General features: G+C 60.1%; 1 protein-coding gene across 1 annotated transcript in view; it reads left to right on the top strand.

Moving 5' to 3' along the window:
* The first annotated feature begins 2,824 nt into the window (after window positions 1-2,824).
* Madm (MLF1-adaptor molecule) overlaps window positions 2,825-19,238 on the top strand; it is a 29,206-nt gene continuing 12,792 nt past the window's right edge. The window contains exons 1-2 of the mRNA XM_037238929.1: window positions 2,825-3,090; window positions 15,849-15,932. Coding sequence (XP_037094824.1) covers window positions 2,968-3,090; window positions 15,849-15,932 — 207 coding nt within the window. The 5' untranslated portion in view covers window positions 2,825-2,967. The remainder of the gene's footprint in view (window positions 3,091-15,848; window positions 15,933-19,238) is intronic.

Here is a 19,238-nt window from a genome sequence, read left to right as displayed (position 1 = left end):
CCTGTGCCTGTCTGAGGACCACAGTGCCTAACAAGGGTCCTGTATTGGCAAGGGGCTCCAAGTCGGCCAGGGGAACGTTTGCTGAACAGAGACAGGGACAGAACCGCGAATACTATAGGACCTCTTGTGTTAGTCGACGTCCTTTGATAATGCAAGTTGATATGAGTGTCTACAATGTGAATTCACAATGGGTCAGTTGGAAGGCCCAGTGGCAGTCCGGAGCCCCAGTACACAACTCCATCCCATTTCAGCCAAGGCATTGTTATGCTGAGCTGAAGTACCTGTGCCAATTATTGGTTCCCTGCAACGATAAATAATCTTGTTGCGCCAACGGGGGCGTCTGCGTCTATGCGGGACATATCCCGGGTCAGGGGCTCCGGCAGCAGGCAAACAAAACATGTGTGACTGATCCCTCTGCAGGGCTTCCGTATCAACCTCGGGACCTCACGCTTGTGTCGCCAACATGGCGGCCGGCAGGCATCCCGTGCTGTAACAGAATGACCTTTTACTTTAGGCCTTGACCTGGAAACATAATGCACCTTCTAATGTTCAATCCACTGGGCATTTCCCCGAAAAGGGTGAAGATGTCCTTAGTTTGCAAAAGGCAGGGTCAAAAGGAGGCTAAAAATAAGATACAATGTAAGCACAAACCAGAACGTCCATTTTTGTTCGGAATCAACATGCGAAACAAATGCTTCCGAAAGTCTTCCAAAAGCAGTTCATACCGGTCAGAGAATAGGCTAGGGAGCAGGTATATTCCACCGGCAAAGTTTTGAGTTATTTTTTGAACAGATTTATAACGAGAGCAGCACCAACATAGAGCTTCTACCCGTACTTGTCTAGTTCCACCACAAAATTTCTGCACCCGTTCGTGGCGCTGTGAATCCTAGTACGTCCCTATTTAACTCAAAAATTGCACAGGTGAAACATGCTCAAGGGTTCCCTTCTGAACGTACGAATTGACAACCTAAAGCTTTCAAAGGTGCTTCTTGCAGAAACAATATCGTTTTTGTCCGCCCGCTGGTCGCCACCTAATAGCCATGGGTCGAAGTCTCACGGCCTACAGAGACTGCGACGCCGGACATCATGTTTTGTCCATATGATACTAAATTGACACCAAATCTGAAATGCACGAAAACCGGGATGAGCAGGTTCAAATCCGTTTTTGTCGTCAGGTAGTATCAAGGTAGATGTAAATGTTGCTCTGAAGGCGATGCGAAAGTTGCGTTCGATGTGACTAATGGATGAGAGTCCTTGCTGCAAGGCTGCATTACTCAATGCCATCCATAAACGGCCTGCGGAAAGAACCAGGAGATGTACCGTCAAAATACGGCCGAGGCTATTTGTGTCTGAGGTGAGCGTATCTGGTGACCAGGCGCCGGTCGAAGAGTTATCAGTCATGTGTCGCCGGTCAGGGACTGTCCCTGTGGTGGCGTTGCATCCGCCTGAGCATGGGTGTTTTGCAGCGGCAGCGGAAGTCATGCAACAACGGCGGCGGTTGTACGTCTCATTGTGTTCCATGCACTATGACTTGTTCTTTCAATCTCGGAAGCGTCAGATGAACTTTATTGTTCACGTCGGGAGAACACGACGCTCAATTTTTTCCGGGCGCGCAATTTCCAGTTACCTGTGGTCTGAGCAGATCAACTCATTAGGTTCAATTATTATCAAACATATCCAACCCCGAAAGCGACATCGACTCCCATGCATTTAAACTGTCCGCGAAACACCATTGCCCAGCGTTGCAGCCAGCAATACCCGATCCATCTGTGACCGCTTGAAGACAGGCTTGTCCCTGAAAAGTACCGGAAGTGACATAATATCAGATGTCAGTTGATGATTTGCAACATAACTCTTAAGCACGTATAATTACGTGTGTCGACATTGTTTTCTTTGTCAGCTTTCTTGTTTCGTGGCGACCCAGTATGAGCAAGTGATTGAACTATTTCCTTTATTGGTGATGGCGTCATGAATGCAGTGATCTCTCCTGTCGATGTTTGGTAGAGTTCCTAACCTGTACGGGCTCAGTAAGCTACTCGACCATACTCTCGTCGAGCTAGGCTAATTTAACCCCACTAGTGTATTACGAAGGACCAGACGAAAATAAAAGCGGTACTCGGTTTTGGGGTTAGCTCACAAGGGCAATCACACACGGTGTCGACATTCTCTAACAAAGGTTGTTGACTTGTTATTTCAACCCTCGTGCTGAATGATTCACGACGGACGAGAGTTCTAGCTCGAGGTTTTCTGAGCTTCCATTGGTGTTCTCTCATCACCTCCGAGTTGTGCTTGTCAGGGACTCTTCCGACAGCGACATATCTCCTTGAAACAACTGGTACACTGTTACCATGTCTCCCCTAAAACAACAATAGTACAGCTAGGGCAACTGTAGGGGTCTGAGCCTCTCTGGGTATGGCAACACATTTTTGCCAGTGGTGGTGTTCTTTTATCCGCAGGAATGCGTAAGAGATGCCCAAAGGTGTGAACATCTAACGGATGGCCACACATTACACACTTTATTTTTGTTGTATAGATGGCGTGGTGCTCTGCCCAGCCCTTTCATAAGATATAGAGATGCTATGTTCACAATAAGGCTTCAATAGTGTTTGTAAACGAAGAAGTGGATTTTGAAAAAAAATTTCAACGAATTTTAAGTGGATAAATTTTTACATTTGGTACCATTTTTTGTAAGCTGATAATAAGAACGGCTCAATGTTTAGGCACATTCGGAACAATTTCCATCTCTTGTCTGGGAATATCGACCAATCAGGAATGCGACCTTGCGTCTGGTGGTAATTGGGCAGAAGCGACGCATTCGTTGCTGTAGCTGCTGCGGCATTTATGAGGCTGGTGCAGCGAGGGGGGGTCGTGGAAGGTCCGTGATGGGAGCGATGGTTGACCAGTGAAGATCCCAGCCCTCTCCGATCTCACTTCCAGCCCTTGAGTCTCATTTCGTACTTCCACATCATGGCTGTCACGGCTGAAAAGGAAGCGACCTCGGCCAGGGAGAAGCTGAATGAGGATTCGGAGGATGAGGACGAGTTCCTTGAGTACAGTCCGTGTGGAACCATTACGAAGCTTCGGCAACAAGTAAGTTTTGACGTGCTCTGTATGCATTCACGTTTTGTGTGGATTAGACCTCCAGCAATTTGTTTTGTGGCTGGTTGCATGAAAGTTCCTATCTGTGGTTAGATGTCCTATCCTACCTATCTGTGCACCAGCTGTTGCTGCTCATTACCTGGGATATCTACCAAGTTAGGTGTCTTTTTTCCATGATGCAGTCCTGCATGCTTCAAAACTGAAATGTCAGTATTTTAATTTCTGGAGGGGCCCTGCTTTCTTCCTGAGCAATAACCATGAACTTAAGATATCATTGCAGAGGCACTGTCATTGGGGCAGCGTGAAATAATGCCATTGAGTGCTAGCCTGGATGGAGCACGCTATTTAATCATAGTCTGAATGTGGGCAGGAATATTGTTTCACTATGGGGGTGAGGGAGAAAGGCAGACTAAACTGTCAATAATGACAAACCCACCCCTAAAATATGCTAACAAATAGGTAATTTAATTGCCCTGTCCCTGTTTCTTTTCAAGGATGGTGGGTAGGCCAAAGCCACACAACTGAATAGGGACCCACACTCCTGAATGCAAGGGTACCTTACTTTAAACATTCCACCTTGTTGCTGCATTATCATTATCAGGTTTGTTTTTCTTTCATACTATGGTTAGTGGTAACTTTATGTTAGCAGGAATAAGATGCCCTGGACTTTGTAGCATTCCATCTGGCACATAGTCAGCCTCATCAGCTCACCATCAAAGGCCATGGCTTACACTTTCACAGTACAGGACACATGTCTCTGCATTTCTTTTGGGTTGAAAATGGAAGAAACACAGTCCACTGATCCTACAATAACCTGATCTGACCCAACCTGACCATACCTGCACCCAGAGTGTTGTGTGCATTACTTGCTGCTACTTTCATCTTATGATATGCTCTGACACTGCATCCATATGAAGATGATGCACTTGATTATCAATTTTGTATTATTATGTATCACTATACTTGTATGATAAGTAATTTTGTATTATAGTTTCTGGTAAGTACTCTGTGCTTCCATGCATTTATTTATGCATGAATTAATTATGCATGGAATTGTCAGTGCAGGAATGCAAGCCACATCAGGAGGACCAAAGTTTAAACTGAGTTTGGGGACTGACTCATAAACCCCCAACCCCACGCCCATCTGCACCTCCATTCACACTCGCACCCCCACTCCCACGCCCACTTCCACTCCCACTTTGACTCTCGCTCCCATTCCTGCTCCCCTGGACCACACACATATGGTTTGATGACTGCCACACCATGTACATTCTGTTGGTATGTGCCATGCATAACCAAGCCATTTGTGGATTTGGAACCACTGCAAGTTTGATGCATTTCAATGAAGGCCTTGGTGGCCTTAGTGGCCTTATTGGCCTTGGAGGCCTTAGTTCTCAACACAGTGGATGGGCGATTGTAAATTGTAGAAAAGGACTGCTGCTGTCAAAGGCAAGAAACATACAGGCACTTACACTTCTTTGTAGAGCACCCAGTAGCCTTTAGCAGTGGAATGGTTTCTTAAAATACATCACTGGTTAAAGTCTTTTGAATGCCTGTTTTTTACACAAGGTCAGTCTGTCCCCCATTTTTAGCATTCCTAGTCAAGTTTTGTGGTGACCTTTCAAGATGTTCATTGTATATAATGCTGGAACAAACATGTGAGTAAGTAGACATAACTGCTACAAAGCTAGCTTACTGAACCTCAGCAACGCGCCAACATTTCCCAAGTCTGCCCGGACCGTGCCGGGCGTGCCGACCGCAGCTGCGGCGGCCTCCCACCGCCCCACGACCTGCGACAGAGCGCGTGCGGTGACGTCACGGCGGCGGGCAAGGCTGGACGTCTGCGGCCGGCCGTCCCGCTTGCCTCAGCGCAGAGCGCCGCGGCCGGCGGCGGCCTGTGCCGTTTCTCCGGACACGGCCTGGCCAGGCGGCGGCGGCATGTCGGCGCCGCTGGCTGGCGGCGCGACGCCCGCGACCGCCGCGTTTCCGGGCGCTGGTGGAGCGCGGCGGCCTCTGACATGTGCCGCACGGGCGCGGTATGAGGTCACCACGGCAGCTGTGTGAGGTCACCACGGCAGCCGCGTGAGGTCACCACGGCAGCCGATCGTCTGCGTCGAGGCGTCGGTACACCCAAATCGACGCCAACGTCGTCAGGCCGGCACGCTGGCGGGGAAGGGGTTCGAGGGGACGCATGGCGCGAATGGTGGTGCTGTGGTCGGTGGAGGCGGTGGACGACTGCTGTAACGACGGACAGGCTTCTGCTTGCTGCGAGGTCTCTGGCTGACCCTGGGACGGGGACGTGTCCGGCTGCCTCGGCCAGGGTAGGTCACACGGCTCGACCCCCCCCCCCCCCCCCAACAGCGCTCCGCCGTGACCCGACGGCAGCCCCGCCGTGGGAGCGGGCGGAGGTCTGTAGCAGGGCTCGCCGGACGGGCCGGTCCCGCTGCCGAACAGGCATCGCCTCCGGCTGGAGCGCTCTGTGCTCAAGGACCTCGTGAATGCGTGGCTGGTGACGTCACTGGTCGGGGGTGGTAAATGTCTGGGCGTTTCCGTGTTATCTGACTGGATCAGTGACACGGAATTGTTTATGACGCGAACCATATTCGTCTCCACGTCATCCGATAACTTTGAGTGGGACACTAGAGGATAAGGGAATTCGTATGTAGCGCTTTAAAGCAATTAAATGCAAGTCCGATGTGTATGACAAGAGATTAATTAGCTTCGCGGCAATTACCGGAGAGTGCGCTCAAGTTCTTGGAGTGCCTCTGGCGGGTCTAATGGCTCTATTCTCGTTTGAGTGCGAGTTCCTGTATTCTGTCTTTCCTGGAGTGAAGTGAATGAATTCTTTGGAGTATTTCCCCCCCGGTATCAGTTTGTTTTTGTTGTTTTGCTCAGCTCGATATAAGGTCTTGCTATCAGACTCCTGGGCTGTTGTACATGATCATCCCACCCCGCTTTGCCGGCTGCTAGGCAAGTATGGTTTTGCTTGCTTGCTAACCCCCAGCCGAGGTGCTGATATGCTGGGCTGGGCGCTGTCCAGCTCGATGCTGATGGCCGATCGGGAGCAAAGGATGAGGTAACAAACAGTGAACCCCCACACAGCACTGGAACGACAGGGTAAAGACGTCGACATTATTGACATCTCAAGTGGCTGAATGTAGCCACAGTGCCCGGACATCAGAGCCAGACTCGCGGTCGAGTTACCCAGCCTTGCGGTCGTGTGGGCCAAGGCCGGGCTCCCAGACAGCCTCGTCACCGGCCGTGAAACAGTGGTCTCTACATACCTGGAACTCGGCTGTTCCAGGTGTCCTCTATTGGTGCCTCGCTCCGGCGACAGCAGGCATGTTCAGTTGGTCTCGCCCCCCGGGTCACGGTGGAATAGCGCGCTGGCTTATTTTTGAAAACAGGACACTGATACGGCGACGAGGCGGCGTTGGGGGGTACAAGGTGCTGGGCTTCGTCAGGCTCTATTCGAGAGGCTGCTAATGTTCCACACTTCAAACAGGTTTATTTAAAGCCTCCCGGAACCAGGAAAACTCCGCAGCGGAGTAGACTCCGCGCACCAAGACTGCGTAAACTTGCGCGCTGTTTCTTCCCGGCGGCCCCGACGTCACAGAGTCCCTCCAGCCGGACTTCCGCCGCTCGCGCCGCCGCCGCAGTGTCGGGTAACGGCAGCTGAGGTTCGCTCGGCGCGGCTGCGGTGTGTTGGCAGCCGTCTAGGCCGCTGCGCTGACGAGCCGGCAGGCCGCTGCGCTGACGAGCCGGCGAGTCGGCCTGGTCGTCTCGCGCCCCGGCGAGTGGCCAAATCGCCGCCGACTGGCGTCCGGACCTGATGACCCCGGCCGTATCACCTCCGGGGGGTACTGGCGGGGTATCGCATCGCCCCAGAGATACGCGTCCGCCATCCGCGGGTAACCACCGGGGCTCGTCACGCCGCGTGCTGGTGTGACGGCCGCCTCGGCTGGCGTCGGTGATGCTCCGCTGATGACGATCGGTGTCTGCTGTGGTGCTGTCGCCGGCGGGAGCTGCCGCCTGACTGGGGTGATGTCCCGCCTGGCGTCCCGTCCCGTCTGACGTCCCGTCCCGGCCGACATCCCGTCCCGGCCGACGTCCCGTCCCGGCCGACGTCCCGTCCCGGCCGGCGTCCCGTCCCGGCCGACGTCCCGTCCCGGCCGACGTCCCGTCCCGGCCGACGTCCCGTCCCGGCCGACGTCCCGTCCCGACCGACGTCCCGTCCCGACCGACGTCCCGTCCCGACCGACGTCCCGTCCCGACCGACGTCCCGTCCCGACCGACGTCCCGTCCCGACCGACGTCCCGTCCCGGCCGACGTCCCGTCCCGACGGACGTCCCGTCCCGGCCGGCGTCCCGTCCCGGCGGCGCCCCCGTGCTGCTGGGTGTCTTGGTGGTGTGCGAGGCCCGGTCTCGACCGCCGCCGAGCACGGTAGCACGCCCGGCCAGCGCCGCCGCGACGTCCGGGCGGAGTTGCCGTCTGGCGCCGCATCGGCTGGCGGTCCAACTCGGCGCCGGCCTTGGCCCGTCGATGGCGCCATGAGACCGGTGGACCGACGCCAGACGGCCGTGACGTCACCAATCAGGCAGCAGCGCCGCCCCCGGCCGAACCGTCGCACGCCCACCACCATCCGCCTCGTCTCCGTCAGACGTGCTCACTGTCACAGCTGCGGGCCGTGACGGAAAGGGTCGTGGGTGTACAGAAGTGGCGGGTGAAGCAATGCATCCCTCGAAGGTGGATATGCTCCCTCCGCGTCCAGGGTGTGTCTCGCACCAGCAGTATATGTCACGTCATGTATGTACTACGAATCGTTTCATGGGTAGGCGTAATGTTTGATTTGAGTTAATTGGTTACGTGTTTGATTTGTGTATTGGTTACAAGTTACACGATAAAAAAACATGATAAATATAGTGTGATACGCGATCAATATGTACACATCGCTAGGATCAGTCCTGGAAACACTGAAAAGCGGAAAGCTAAGACGCCGAAAATCGGCTCATGGACTTAGTTCGCCGCCGGCGACGTGAGCCCTGAGCGGCGGCGCGACCACCGGCGGTGCCGCCTGTCACGTGGTCCTGCCTCACCCGTCCGCCGTGTGTCGCCGCCGGCGGCGCACGCCCATGACGCGCCCATGACCTTGGCGCGACGCGGCGGGGAGGGGTGGGGGGGGGGGGGGGGGGCGCCGACGCCCGGGACGGGACGACCCGGGCGTCCCGCGGGAGGACCGCAGACACCGGCGGGCGGTTACCGGGCGGACGCGGTCGCGCCGCCGCCGCCGCCGGCGAACATCCCGTGATGGGGCGGACGTGCGGCAGCACGCGCTCCTAGCGACGCAGTCGGAGAATGAATGGTCTCTGTGAGTGGCAGGGTGTGGGCGGCTAAGTGCCCCCGGCTGCGCCGCTGCTGGCGGGAGTAAAGCAGGATCGCTGCCGGTCGCGTCAGTCAAGGTCTCACGTGAATCGATATTACGCAGTGGTTGCGGTTGTTGCGCGGAATTGCGCAAGCCTTTGCCGTGTTTCGCTGCCAGCAGGGAAGTCTCGAGCGTACCTTTGCGAAGTAGCGAAGTACGAAATGGTGTTTTTATGTTGAGTGCACTCAATGCACAATGCACAATGTCATTGCGCGCTGTGCGCTTTTCCTCAGTCTATTTTCCGGTACGAATAAGCCAACCTCCCACTCAACAGTCATCCTGGGTTTGCGCCAGTGTTGTTAGTATTACTCATCAGCATTATGAGCCTCTGCAATTTCAGGTCCGTCAGAGTGATTGCTTGGTATGGGGCGTTGACCAGTGTACCGGACGCCCCCCGCAGGTGCATGATGGGGATATTGGAAGACGGGTTTCCGCTGCAGGAGGAGGGTCTTTATAACTGTGACCTCAGGAATGAATCGATCGGATTATTTTCGTAGTTTCTTTCCAAATCGTCAAAAATCACTGTTTTTGTGACTGTTGCCACTGACAAGACTTGTCGAGATGTGCCCAAAGCCGAGCCGAGCGCCCGGCCGCAGTCCCCGGCACGATCGCCCCCCCCCCCCCCCCCCCCCCTCCGCGCCACTCTCCGCTGCCACCCCTGCTCCAGCCACGCCGCCGTCCGTGAGTCGACGCTCTGCGCAGCGCGGCGCCGCTCTCCGCAGTGTCGTGCCGTGCGCCGCGTGTTTATGGGTACCGTGCACACACGTCTGCGACCTTGGTCGCACCGGTGACGGCCAGGGAGGCTGCGGCGCGCCACAGACGACGCCGCGGCCTTGGTCTGGGTCGCGCTCCGTGCGGCCGTTGAACCGCAGCCAGCGGCGGCGGCCGGAGACGACATGGGGAGCTTTGTTTGTCTTTGGGGAGCTTTGAGCTTTGAGACGACAAAGCTTTGTAGCCAGCTTACCTAGCCATATGTGCGCGTGGAGATCTCCCGTGTTTGCGACCTGTGAGCGTAGAGTTTAAAGGCTTTGCTGTGGATCCCGTGGTGGCCTCTCCCCAGTCGTTACGAAAAACCTGCCCCCTGCCCTCGCGACCACGGCTGTGGCCCGCAGTTCGGCGCGGGGCAGACGGCGCCCGACTGGCATGGACGCTTCCTTGCGGTTGAGTCGGTGCTCGATGAAATCAACCTCGGAACTCGAAAAAGCCACGGTTCGGAGAAAGTGGTGAGCTAGCCGTGAGTCAAGCCCTGCCGTGGCCGCCGACATTGCTGGACCCGGTGGCGTTTGCGATTGTTCCGTTCGTGGATTTGCACGGCGCGGTTCACACCGATCGACGTGGGAGCGCCGTCACGACACGCCACGAGCTGCGGCGCCGGCCGGCGTCTCCTGACGGCCGTCACGACATGCCACGACCTGCGGCGCCGGCCGGCGTCTCCTGACGGCCGTCGCGACACGCCACGACCTGCGGCGCCGGCCGGCATCTCCTGACGGCCGGCGCCGTGCCGCCGCGCCTCGGAGCCGCCGTCTGCGAGCTGCTGCCGGCGGCGGCGGCGGCGGCGGCGCGCGCGCTCCAGGAAGTGGCGCGGCCCGTCTGGCGCGGTCACGAGCCGCGCTCCGCCGGCGCCGGCAGCAAGGCCAGCCGACCGGCGGCAGCGGCGGCGGCCGCCGCCACCGCCGCCGCCGCCGCCGGCCCTCGATGTTAGCGCTGACTCACGCCAGTCGGCCGCCTCCGGCGCAGCGAAGCCGAGCCAAATGCGGCCGGTCGGCCGACGGAGGAGTGCCGGCGCGCCGCCGCCGACCGGCCTTGCCCTCTGTACGTGCTCTGGCCTCAGATAAGGCTAATTGGCCGATTCCGAGAGCCGGGCATTCCTGCACTATCTGACGTTTTGTTGAGTCTTGCTCGCTGGCAGCATCTGGCTATCTTGCGCGCTAATCGCGCACGGAATGATGACAAACTGTCATGCGAAATTACAGCGGTGAAGTCACCGACGGCCGCGAGTGATGAGCCGTTCTGTTTTCATTCGAAGGCATCACTCTGTGACGTGTGTTGGTTTGACCGGACCGCCTCCCGTGAAGCCTCCCGTGACGTCCGCTTGGGAGCGGAACATCGAGCACGCGGCGCCAGTCGTGTCATTGGCCGGACGCTGCGCTGACCGCGCCGATCCGTGGACCCGGTCTTTATCTCGATTGCCGGGATGAGGGTCAGCGTGACTCAGGCCGGCGCCGGCCTACTCAGACTCAGACAGGTGCCGGCCTTCTCATACTCAGACAGGTGCCGGCCAGCTCAGACTGGCAGGTGCTGGCCGCTGCAACGCGCGCCCGCCGGGCCGCGGCGCCCCTCCCCGCTAGGGCGCCGTTGCGGGCCGACGCGCGCCTGCCGGGCCGCGGCGCCCCGCCCCGCTAGGGCGCCGTTGCGGGCCGACACGCGCCCGCCGGGCCGCGGCGCCCCGCCCCGCTAGGGCAGCCGTGGCGGGCCGACACGCGGACCAGGCTGCGAACCGCGTCCCACCCGCTGATTCGGGAAGAGTCTTTTGATTGTTGCGGCGGTACTGAGGGCTGTTACATTTGCTGTAGGGCGAGGACGTCTGATTATGGGTGACTGGTGCTAGTTCTGGTAAGCGTTTGGAGTAAGGACAAGTTTTCCGTGGTGTTGGTTAGAAGTTCGAAACCCAGAATACTGAATTATGCCTCTGTCTGCAGACGAGGCCATGCAGTGCTTGCTTTTGCTCGTCGGTGCCCTCCTTTCTTCCTTGAAACGGTCGCGTGAAACGAGAGCGCACGCGCCCCACTAGGAGCCCCACAGATTGCACCAATTTGTCTGTACAGAGTGCCAAATCACTATCAACACCGCGGTATCTCATGGGCTAGGTATAATTGTAGGAGTCCTCCGCCCCGTTCTAACGTTACAACTCCCACGTCCGGCTCCCGTGAATGATCTCCCAAGGATAATGATGCACCGTAACTTCCCCTTGGTATGACCGCCAGACAGCATTAATAACGGAACCCATGAGAGCGCACGATATGCGCTTTTTATCTGTTTGTCGGGGAGCTGGCGTCGAACTTGCGCCTATGTTTGACCGGTGCCTGCCTTCCCAATATGTCCGCCTTTGCCCTCCGCTCCCGTGAGCGTGGCCGCCTATTCTCATCCGCCAGCTACGCGCTGCCGCGTTGCCCCCCCCCCCCCCCCCTCCGTTCGCAGCGTGGGCCGTGGTGAATCACGTGGGGTTAGGAAGGGAGGGACATCGACCGACGGCAGCTGATTCGGTCGGCGTTTGACGGTCCGCTTGCAGCCGGTTGCCACGTGCGAAATAGGGACGGGCAGACACCGGTCTCAAGGGGAGCAGCGAACGTTTCGTGGAGAAAGCCGGACGCCTGCCAGGCTGGCCTAGGGGCAAGTAAAAACATGGTCCGGAGAAGCCGGCGCCATCTTCGGTCTCGCGGTCGTCGACGCACGTTCGCCTGACCGGGGTCTGGGCTACCAGCCAGCGGTTTTGTATCTTGATTTTTTTCCGTACGGTTTCTCGCTCTGAAGTGGAGTTTTGTTTGATGGCTGTCATTGGTGAAGCAGCGTTTGTCAGAACCCCTGTCGTTGTGTGTCCTCCAGAGCTAGTCGAGCGATTGTTCCGGGGGGCACCTCGGCTTCTGAGGTCATTACGGCTGAGAATCAGCGCTGAGAACTGAGAACTGAGGCTGAGAACCAGCGCTGGAAACTGATAACTGGGGCTGAGAACCAGCACTTAGTAGTGAGAAGTGGGGCGGAGCACCAGCGTCAGAGCCAGTCGGAATTTGGAAATTGAAACTGCCCCTACCTCCGGGCTGCCAGTGTCAGTGGGCTCGGACCTCGCCATAGAAACAAACCAGTTTTTTATTAAATACTTGATGTTGCATGCCATGTGTTTCGATGTTCTGACGACGTGCTTTTTGTTGCGATTTCACTGCCCGCTCAACCTTTGCCTGTTCTCTTGTGGGCTAGTCTTTTCTCCCTTTGGCGCCTCAGCCGCTGTAGCACGGACGCAGTCCCCACTGTCAAGTAATCCAAGAATTAAATTTTGCGGTTCACTTGCTGGTCTTGCAGTGAACGATGTTAGGGCCTCTGGCCAGTGGTCCTTCGATTTCTCTCGGTTTGACAGATCTCATCCAACCTTATCTCTCTCCTATAGCGTCGCCCTCCCCTCTCCTTCTCCCCTGGGCCGAGGCGCCACCGGCGCCGCCGTGTCGCTCCGCCTCCTCCTCCTTGCACGCAGCGGACGTCTGGAATCGCGTGCGGTTCGAGTCGGCCTTCCGGCCCGACCTAGGCCGGCGTCGGACGGCCGAGGCTCGGGGCTGGGGCCGAGCGGCCCCGCTCAGTCACGGTGCCGCCGGCGCGAGACAGGCGGCGGCGGCGGCGGCGGTGCCGGTGGCGGTGGCGGTGGCGGCGGTGGCGGTGGCGGGCTTGTGTGCTCCGGGTACTAGATGCGCACGTGATGGGTTCAGCGCGCCCGCAGTATGTGGTTCTGGGGAAGGGGGCACGCCGCGAGCGTGCTCCGTAGAGTAGGTTCTAGCGTGTCGAGAGCGGTAGCTGGGGAACTATGCCGAACAGTACAGAGCATTTCAGCGGCTGAGTTTTGTGGCCGCTTGGGTGCGCGCTGTGCACGCGCTGTCATCAGTCTCACAAAGTGCCCTGTGCCCGATGGCTCACCGGTCACTCGAGCCAGCTTCAGTCCACCTGCATCCTCTGGGGGACCTTGCGGGAGCTTACGTGGGGGATGGGAGCGCCGACCGTCGCTCGGTCCCGCAGTGAGTTCGTCTGATCAGCAGCGATGGGGCAGGGGGGGGGGGGGGCGGACGGTCGTCCCTGCCGCCCCGGGTCGCCAACAGCCGGCTGAGGACCGAGCCACGCGCGCCGCCCGGGTGGACGACCCCTCCCCGCTTCGCCCGCCGAGCGGGGTCACAGGGCACCGCCGCCCGGTGATAGGCTATCGGCCCGGGGCGATAACCGCCCGGCGCGCCGCGCTATGTCGGGCTGCGTGCGGTGTGCGTGCGCGTGGAGGCGCCGGCGCGCGGCCCGGCGGCGGGGAGCGGCGCGCAGCGGCAGGGGCGGAGGCAGCCGCGAGATGGAGGGGAGCGGGTGCGCTGATCGATCGCCTGCTGGTCCGGGGCCGGCGCCACGGCACGCTCGTGTCGGACCCCACCGACGGAGAGGTTGAGCCTCGCGGACAGGTGCGCAGCCGGCACCGGGACGCGGACAGCGGCACTGAGCCGTGCGCGCGGCGCGCGCCGGCCCGCCCCTGGTCGCCGGTAGCGGACCGGCGGGGGTGGGTGACCGGTGTCGGCCTCGCGGGACCGCACGTGCAGCCGCACCCGCGCCGGGGCCCGCGCTGCCTTGAATGGGATTAGTCAACCGGGCCTCTCTGGCACCAAGGCAACGATGGAAGACATGGGGGGAGGGGGGACTGACGACGTCAAGGTAACGGACCGGCGGCAAATCGGACCGACTGATGCAATGTGGCTAAATCCGACTGGGGGCTCGGGACGAGTACTACCACACGGGGCGCCTGACCAGCGCCAATTGTGGCTCGGGCTGGGCCTATCGGCCTGCCATCTGGCGCCGAAAGCGATCATACTTGGAAATGACCTGCGATATTGCGCAGCGGACGTGCGATGCGCGGAAAGTTAGTCCGCTTTTGAAAGGGGGACGCGCGACGAACACTTCCTGACCAGTGTCTGACGAGCGTCCTCCGCGCACGGCCGATGCACAGGTGCGAGAGGCCGCGGAGCGTTGAGGGGCAGCGCCAGGCGCTCGGCCAGCGGCGGTGTTTGCGTGCGGGGCACCGCGTGACTCCGTGGCGCCGACCTGCCGCGGTATTCGCGCCGCCTGTCGCGGCGGCGGCGCCGGCGCCAGCTGGCCCGTCGAGAACGGCGAGCTGTCCACCGGAGCGGCGCGGCCGGGCCGCTCGGACCCCCGTCAGCCGCCGTCTGGCCCTGCAGCGACGCCGCTGTCCGCCTCGTTCGTGCCTGCTTGTCGCGATCGATTTCGCTCCGTTCCTGTCCATCTCGGTTTGGTCTGATCTGCCCTCGCCCTCCCGTCCCTCGTCGGCTCTGCCCTGCCGGTCTCCCTGGCGCGTCGACGTCCCCAGGCTCCGCCCCTCTCCAGCCGGACCTCCCCAGCTCTGTCCGGATGCGACCGGTTTTGACCGGCTATATCCGGACCTGGCCTGGCTCTTCCGGCCGTCTCGTCTGGCGCGTCGTCGCTCGGCGTGCTGTGAGCGGCGGTCGGAGTTCCCCGTGACTCCCACGACCGACCTGGCAGCTGTCGGGATCCCTGGGAGACGGGCGTGAACGCACAGCTGTCAGATCGCGTTTTGGGTCGTGAAAGCCAAGCTCAAAGCCGGGGCACCGTTAACCTTTCCCTCGCTCCACACCGCGCCGAGGCTGCCGCACTGATGCGTTACCCGTGCATCCTTATGTAAACAACGTAACTGTTGGTATTGCCGCGCAAGGTGGAGGTCGGCGCCTCGCCGGGTCGCCTGCCGCGGGCCTGCAGCCGGCCCAGCTGCCGCCGCTCGGCGCGCAACACGAGCTCTCGTGCCGGTCGGGCGCCCAGAGACCGGCCCGCCGCCCCGCTCCCCGGACGGGGGCAGGCCCCGAGAGTCACCGACGAGCGTCGCCGACTGCCGCGCCGTCGGTGACTCAGACTGGCGCCCGCCTGACTCCGCACGCTTCCGGCGGCCGTTTGTGGTACCTGTGGCCCCGAGGGGCGCTTGCATTCCTGGGCGGACGGTAATCCTGCTCCCCACGCTAAGCCCCCCGTACCGCGCCAAAAGTAGCGGGGATGCGCCGTGCGCAATCCTCGTCGGCACCCGTTCCGGGAACGGGTTGGCATAACAGCGGTGCGGCGCCAGGGTTGCGTCATACGTCTGGGTGCTGGGAGGTCTCGTGGCCACCGGGCAGCCCTGGCCCGGTGTCGTCATCTGGTTGGTGGGCAGTGTTTTTTCCTCGGTACCGGCCTTCATGTCTGGGGCGCCGCTTCCCCGGCATGCCGATCCAACACAATCATGTCCGATCTGCCCGCCAGGGTGCAGCCGTACCGGGCGCCATGTTGGGCGGCCTCCTTGTTTGGAAGCCGCCAGCGCGCCGACGAGGATTTGTTGTCACGGCCTGGGCGCTGGCGAGTCCGAGGTGCCGCTGCAGTTCGAGAGTGCCGTGACGTCAGCACTGCCGTCACGGAACGACGGTCTCTCATAGCACGCGGACTCGCCTCATCCTTTGTCAGGGCCCGATCTGGTGCCTGACCTCTGGTGTGCCCGGTGACCTGAGGTCAGCGCCTGACCCTCCCCGTCTGCCCGCAGGTGAAGCAGCAGGCCGTGCCCGGCATCGACTACTCCTTCCTGGCCATGGACACCGACAACGGAGTGGAGGTCGTCTGGAACGAGGTGAGTGCCGGCCTTGAGACGCCCTCTGACGTGCGCAGTGCGCGCGCGCGCGCCGCTGTCGGGGATGACCGGCGTGCCGGCAGGGCACAGGGTCTGGGGTATCCTAGCGTACGACGAGAGCGGCTGAAGCGACAACGGTGCGGGAGAAGGCTTTTAGAGGCAATCAATGAGCTATAGCAGAGATTGCCAGTTTGTTTTCGTAGAACGGGCGGGAAGTTTATATTCTTTAAAGCAGCTTCTCATCCCGGAACAACTCCGTTGACTGCCATACACTGCCATGTGAATGCGGACGCCGATCAGCCGTCTCTCATGGTTGAGGTCAAAACTTTGGGATTTACCACAGCGTAACGAGCATAATTCTGGCACAAATCAGAAAGTAAACCTCCAGAACGGTCTTGCATTGGGCCCAGTGCACGAAGGAGCACGATGACAACGTTTTTGTATGAGCGCTGTGTAGCGCGTGCACTGACGAGCAGCGTCACCAGAAGACTGCACCGGTTAGGGAAGGTCCGGTCGGGTGCCAGGTCTGCAGCGTAATGCGTACAAAGCGGGCCGAATGGCTGTGCATGCAATGAGAGCCACAAATAGGCGTACCTATGTCGATGACAAGCGTTAAGGGTGCGCATCGTGTGTTGGCTGGTATTCCGAATGTAGGTACACTTGGTGCGAGGGGTATGCCTTGCATGCAGTTTGGGAGTGAACCCTGTCACCCTTCCGCCGGGAACACAAAACTTTACAATCAGCCTCAAACTTTGAACCTGTAGTGGGCGTCACTTGCCTCTGCGGCAACTCGAGCTGCCGTTTGGCAAACATATGTCGCGGCCTGCTCAGACCATGTGCATCTGGTGCTGAAAGCTCGCCTCAACCCCGGCTCAGCCATCGACCTCCGGTGGCCAGTGTATCAAAGGGATGGTTCCGAACCCGCGGCGAGGCTGCAGGTAAGTGCGGAAAATAATGTTTGGCCGTATCTGTAAATGGGGTGCAGCTAATGCTAAGTGAAAAAATTAATGTCATGGCATTGATCCACGCCCCCATATTCCAGCACGTGGTAACAATCACAGGACGTCATCTGAGGCGTTCAACACCGTCGTGTGCTGTTCTATTCTTAAGTCTCACCGTTATGTTACTTTAGATCACTGTCTACGGGCTCAGTTATTTTAAGCACAAACTCAGTCTTCAAGCAGTCCGACAGCAGCTATGCACGGTAGCATTAGCTGTACTGATCGCAGGTCGCAGACACCAAAGCCCCAGACCAGTCCTCGTGGCTGTGGGCGGTCGGCGCCCGCGCGGCTCTCCGGCCAGCGCCGGGGTCTACCTCCGGCCGAGGTCGGCTCCGGCTCCGCGGCCGGGCCGGAGCGGCGGCTGTACCGTCCCGTCACGCCGCCCTCGCCGCCGCCACCTGGCTGGCGTTCGGCCCGCCTCTGCGGTGACGACGCCGCCAAAATAGCGCGCAAATCTGTCTTTTGGAGCCGGCGAAGCGCAGTAGCGGCTGGCCGCACCACCCGGACGGCGGCGAGGCCTCAGCCTCGGGGCCGATGCGCAGGGCGCCACGTCTCACGTGCGCAACGGCGGCAGGACGACGGAGAGGGCGGAGGGGGCTCGGCGCACGCGCAGGGCGAGCGGGCAGCAGGACGACGGAGAGGGCGACGGGGGTTCGGTGCGCACGCTGGGTGAGCGGGCGGCAGGACGACGGAGAGGGCGGTGGCGGCTCGGCGCGCGCGCAGGGCGAGCGGGCAGCAGGACGAAAGAGAGGGTGGAGGGGGCTCGGCGCGCACGCTGGGCGAGCGGGTAGCAGGACGACGGAGAGGGCGGTGGGGGCTCGGCGCGCGCGCAGGGCGAGCGGGCAGCAGGACGACGGAGAGGGCGGAGGGGGTTCGGCGCGCGCGCCGGGTGAGCGGGACAGCACGTCAACGGAGAGGGCGGTGGGGGCTCGGCGCGCACGCTGGGCGCGCGGCAGGCCCGGCACCGGTGCCGTCACAGCTGGTGTGTGCGGCGATGCTGAAGTGAGGCGGAGCGGGTCCTGCCACACCGCGGTCACGCTCTGGGGAAGAAGACTAGCGCCTGGAGCCCGACTTTTCGCGGCCCGACAAACGCTCACAGCCCGCTCGCGCTGGATGGCAACCGTCCGCAAAAGTTACAGGCACGTCTGCCCATAAGGGGTTAGGTTTTCAGAGGTTCGGCGGTTTGGTTCCCATGTCGCTGGCACGCGGCTGCGCCGATGGCATGTAGCGGCGTAATTGGATGCCGGACCTTGCCACGTGATCGGGGTCCCGTGTCGGAGGCGAGCCGGACGCCGGGCCATTGTCGGCCGGCCATTACGCGGCCGTGATCGGGCGCGGGGCGCCGGAGAGTGATCCGAGTCGGCCCGAACAACACCGTCTTAAGACGAGCAACACCGGCTTAGACCCGACCCGACACGAACCGCCCCGCTACTGGGTCGCCGAGCCACCCACTTAGTTCTGACCGGTTTAAGGACAGATTAGACAGCCGGCTGCGGCGGCGTTCTTGGGGCTTCCCGTCAGTCAAGTGGGGCGGCGCGATCTCGTAGGCTCTTCTGAGAACGGGCTTGGTCTATTAGCAACGAGTTGATTCACGTTGGCATGTCTGATCAACACCGTGGCGCTGGGTCCGATCATGAATCCTGTTGTGCGGACACACGTCAGGGCGGGCGCTCGCGCCAGCAGATTGCGTCGTCCGGGGTCGCGGGCGAAGCCTGCCGGCCGCCGCTCCGACGCCGGCCGCCGCCGCCGCCGCTCCCGGTGCTGGTCTGCCGGTGCCCTCGCCCGCGAGACACACGACTGACCCGCCGTCGCCACGCCCCCGTCGGGGCGGACGCGATGCCCCGGCAGCGGAGGCGCTAATCGCCACCCTTGCGAACGTTCTGGGAACGGGCGGTCCCTGACGCGTCCCGGGAACCCTTAGTGTCGCCTCGCCATCGGGAACCGCTGTGAAAAAAAACCGGACGCCAGTCACTCGGCGCTGGGCGTGGCATGACGTCATGACATCTGTTTGGGATTAGCCTGCCGTGCGGAGCCGCCGTCTGTAGATGAGCGATGACATGCATGCACCCGGTTAATATTCGATGGCTGTCTGGGCCGTGCCTCGGTTCGTGCCAAATGGATATTTTAGGCACTCCAATTTATAGATTACGTTGTAACGGATGCAAATGGACATGACGAACCTGCATCGCTATGCTGATTAATTGACACGAATAGACAGGGGCCAGCTGCAGTCAGCCGAAGGGCAGTTGCTGACCACGGACAAAGAGTGGCTGCCGACACAGTAATGCGTCTCAGTGAGAAGGCT

Source organism: Pollicipes pollicipes, unplaced genomic scaffold (genome assembly GCF_011947565.3).
Source record: "Pollicipes pollicipes isolate AB1234 unplaced genomic scaffold, Ppol_2.1 Scaffold_3087;HRSCAF=3621_pilon_pilon_pilon, whole genome shotgun sequence".
In the NCBI taxonomy this organism is placed as follows: domain Eukaryota; kingdom Metazoa; phylum Arthropoda; class Thecostraca; order Pollicipedomorpha; family Pollicipedidae; genus Pollicipes; species Pollicipes pollicipes.
This window is presented reverse-complemented; position numbering and strand designations above follow the sequence as displayed.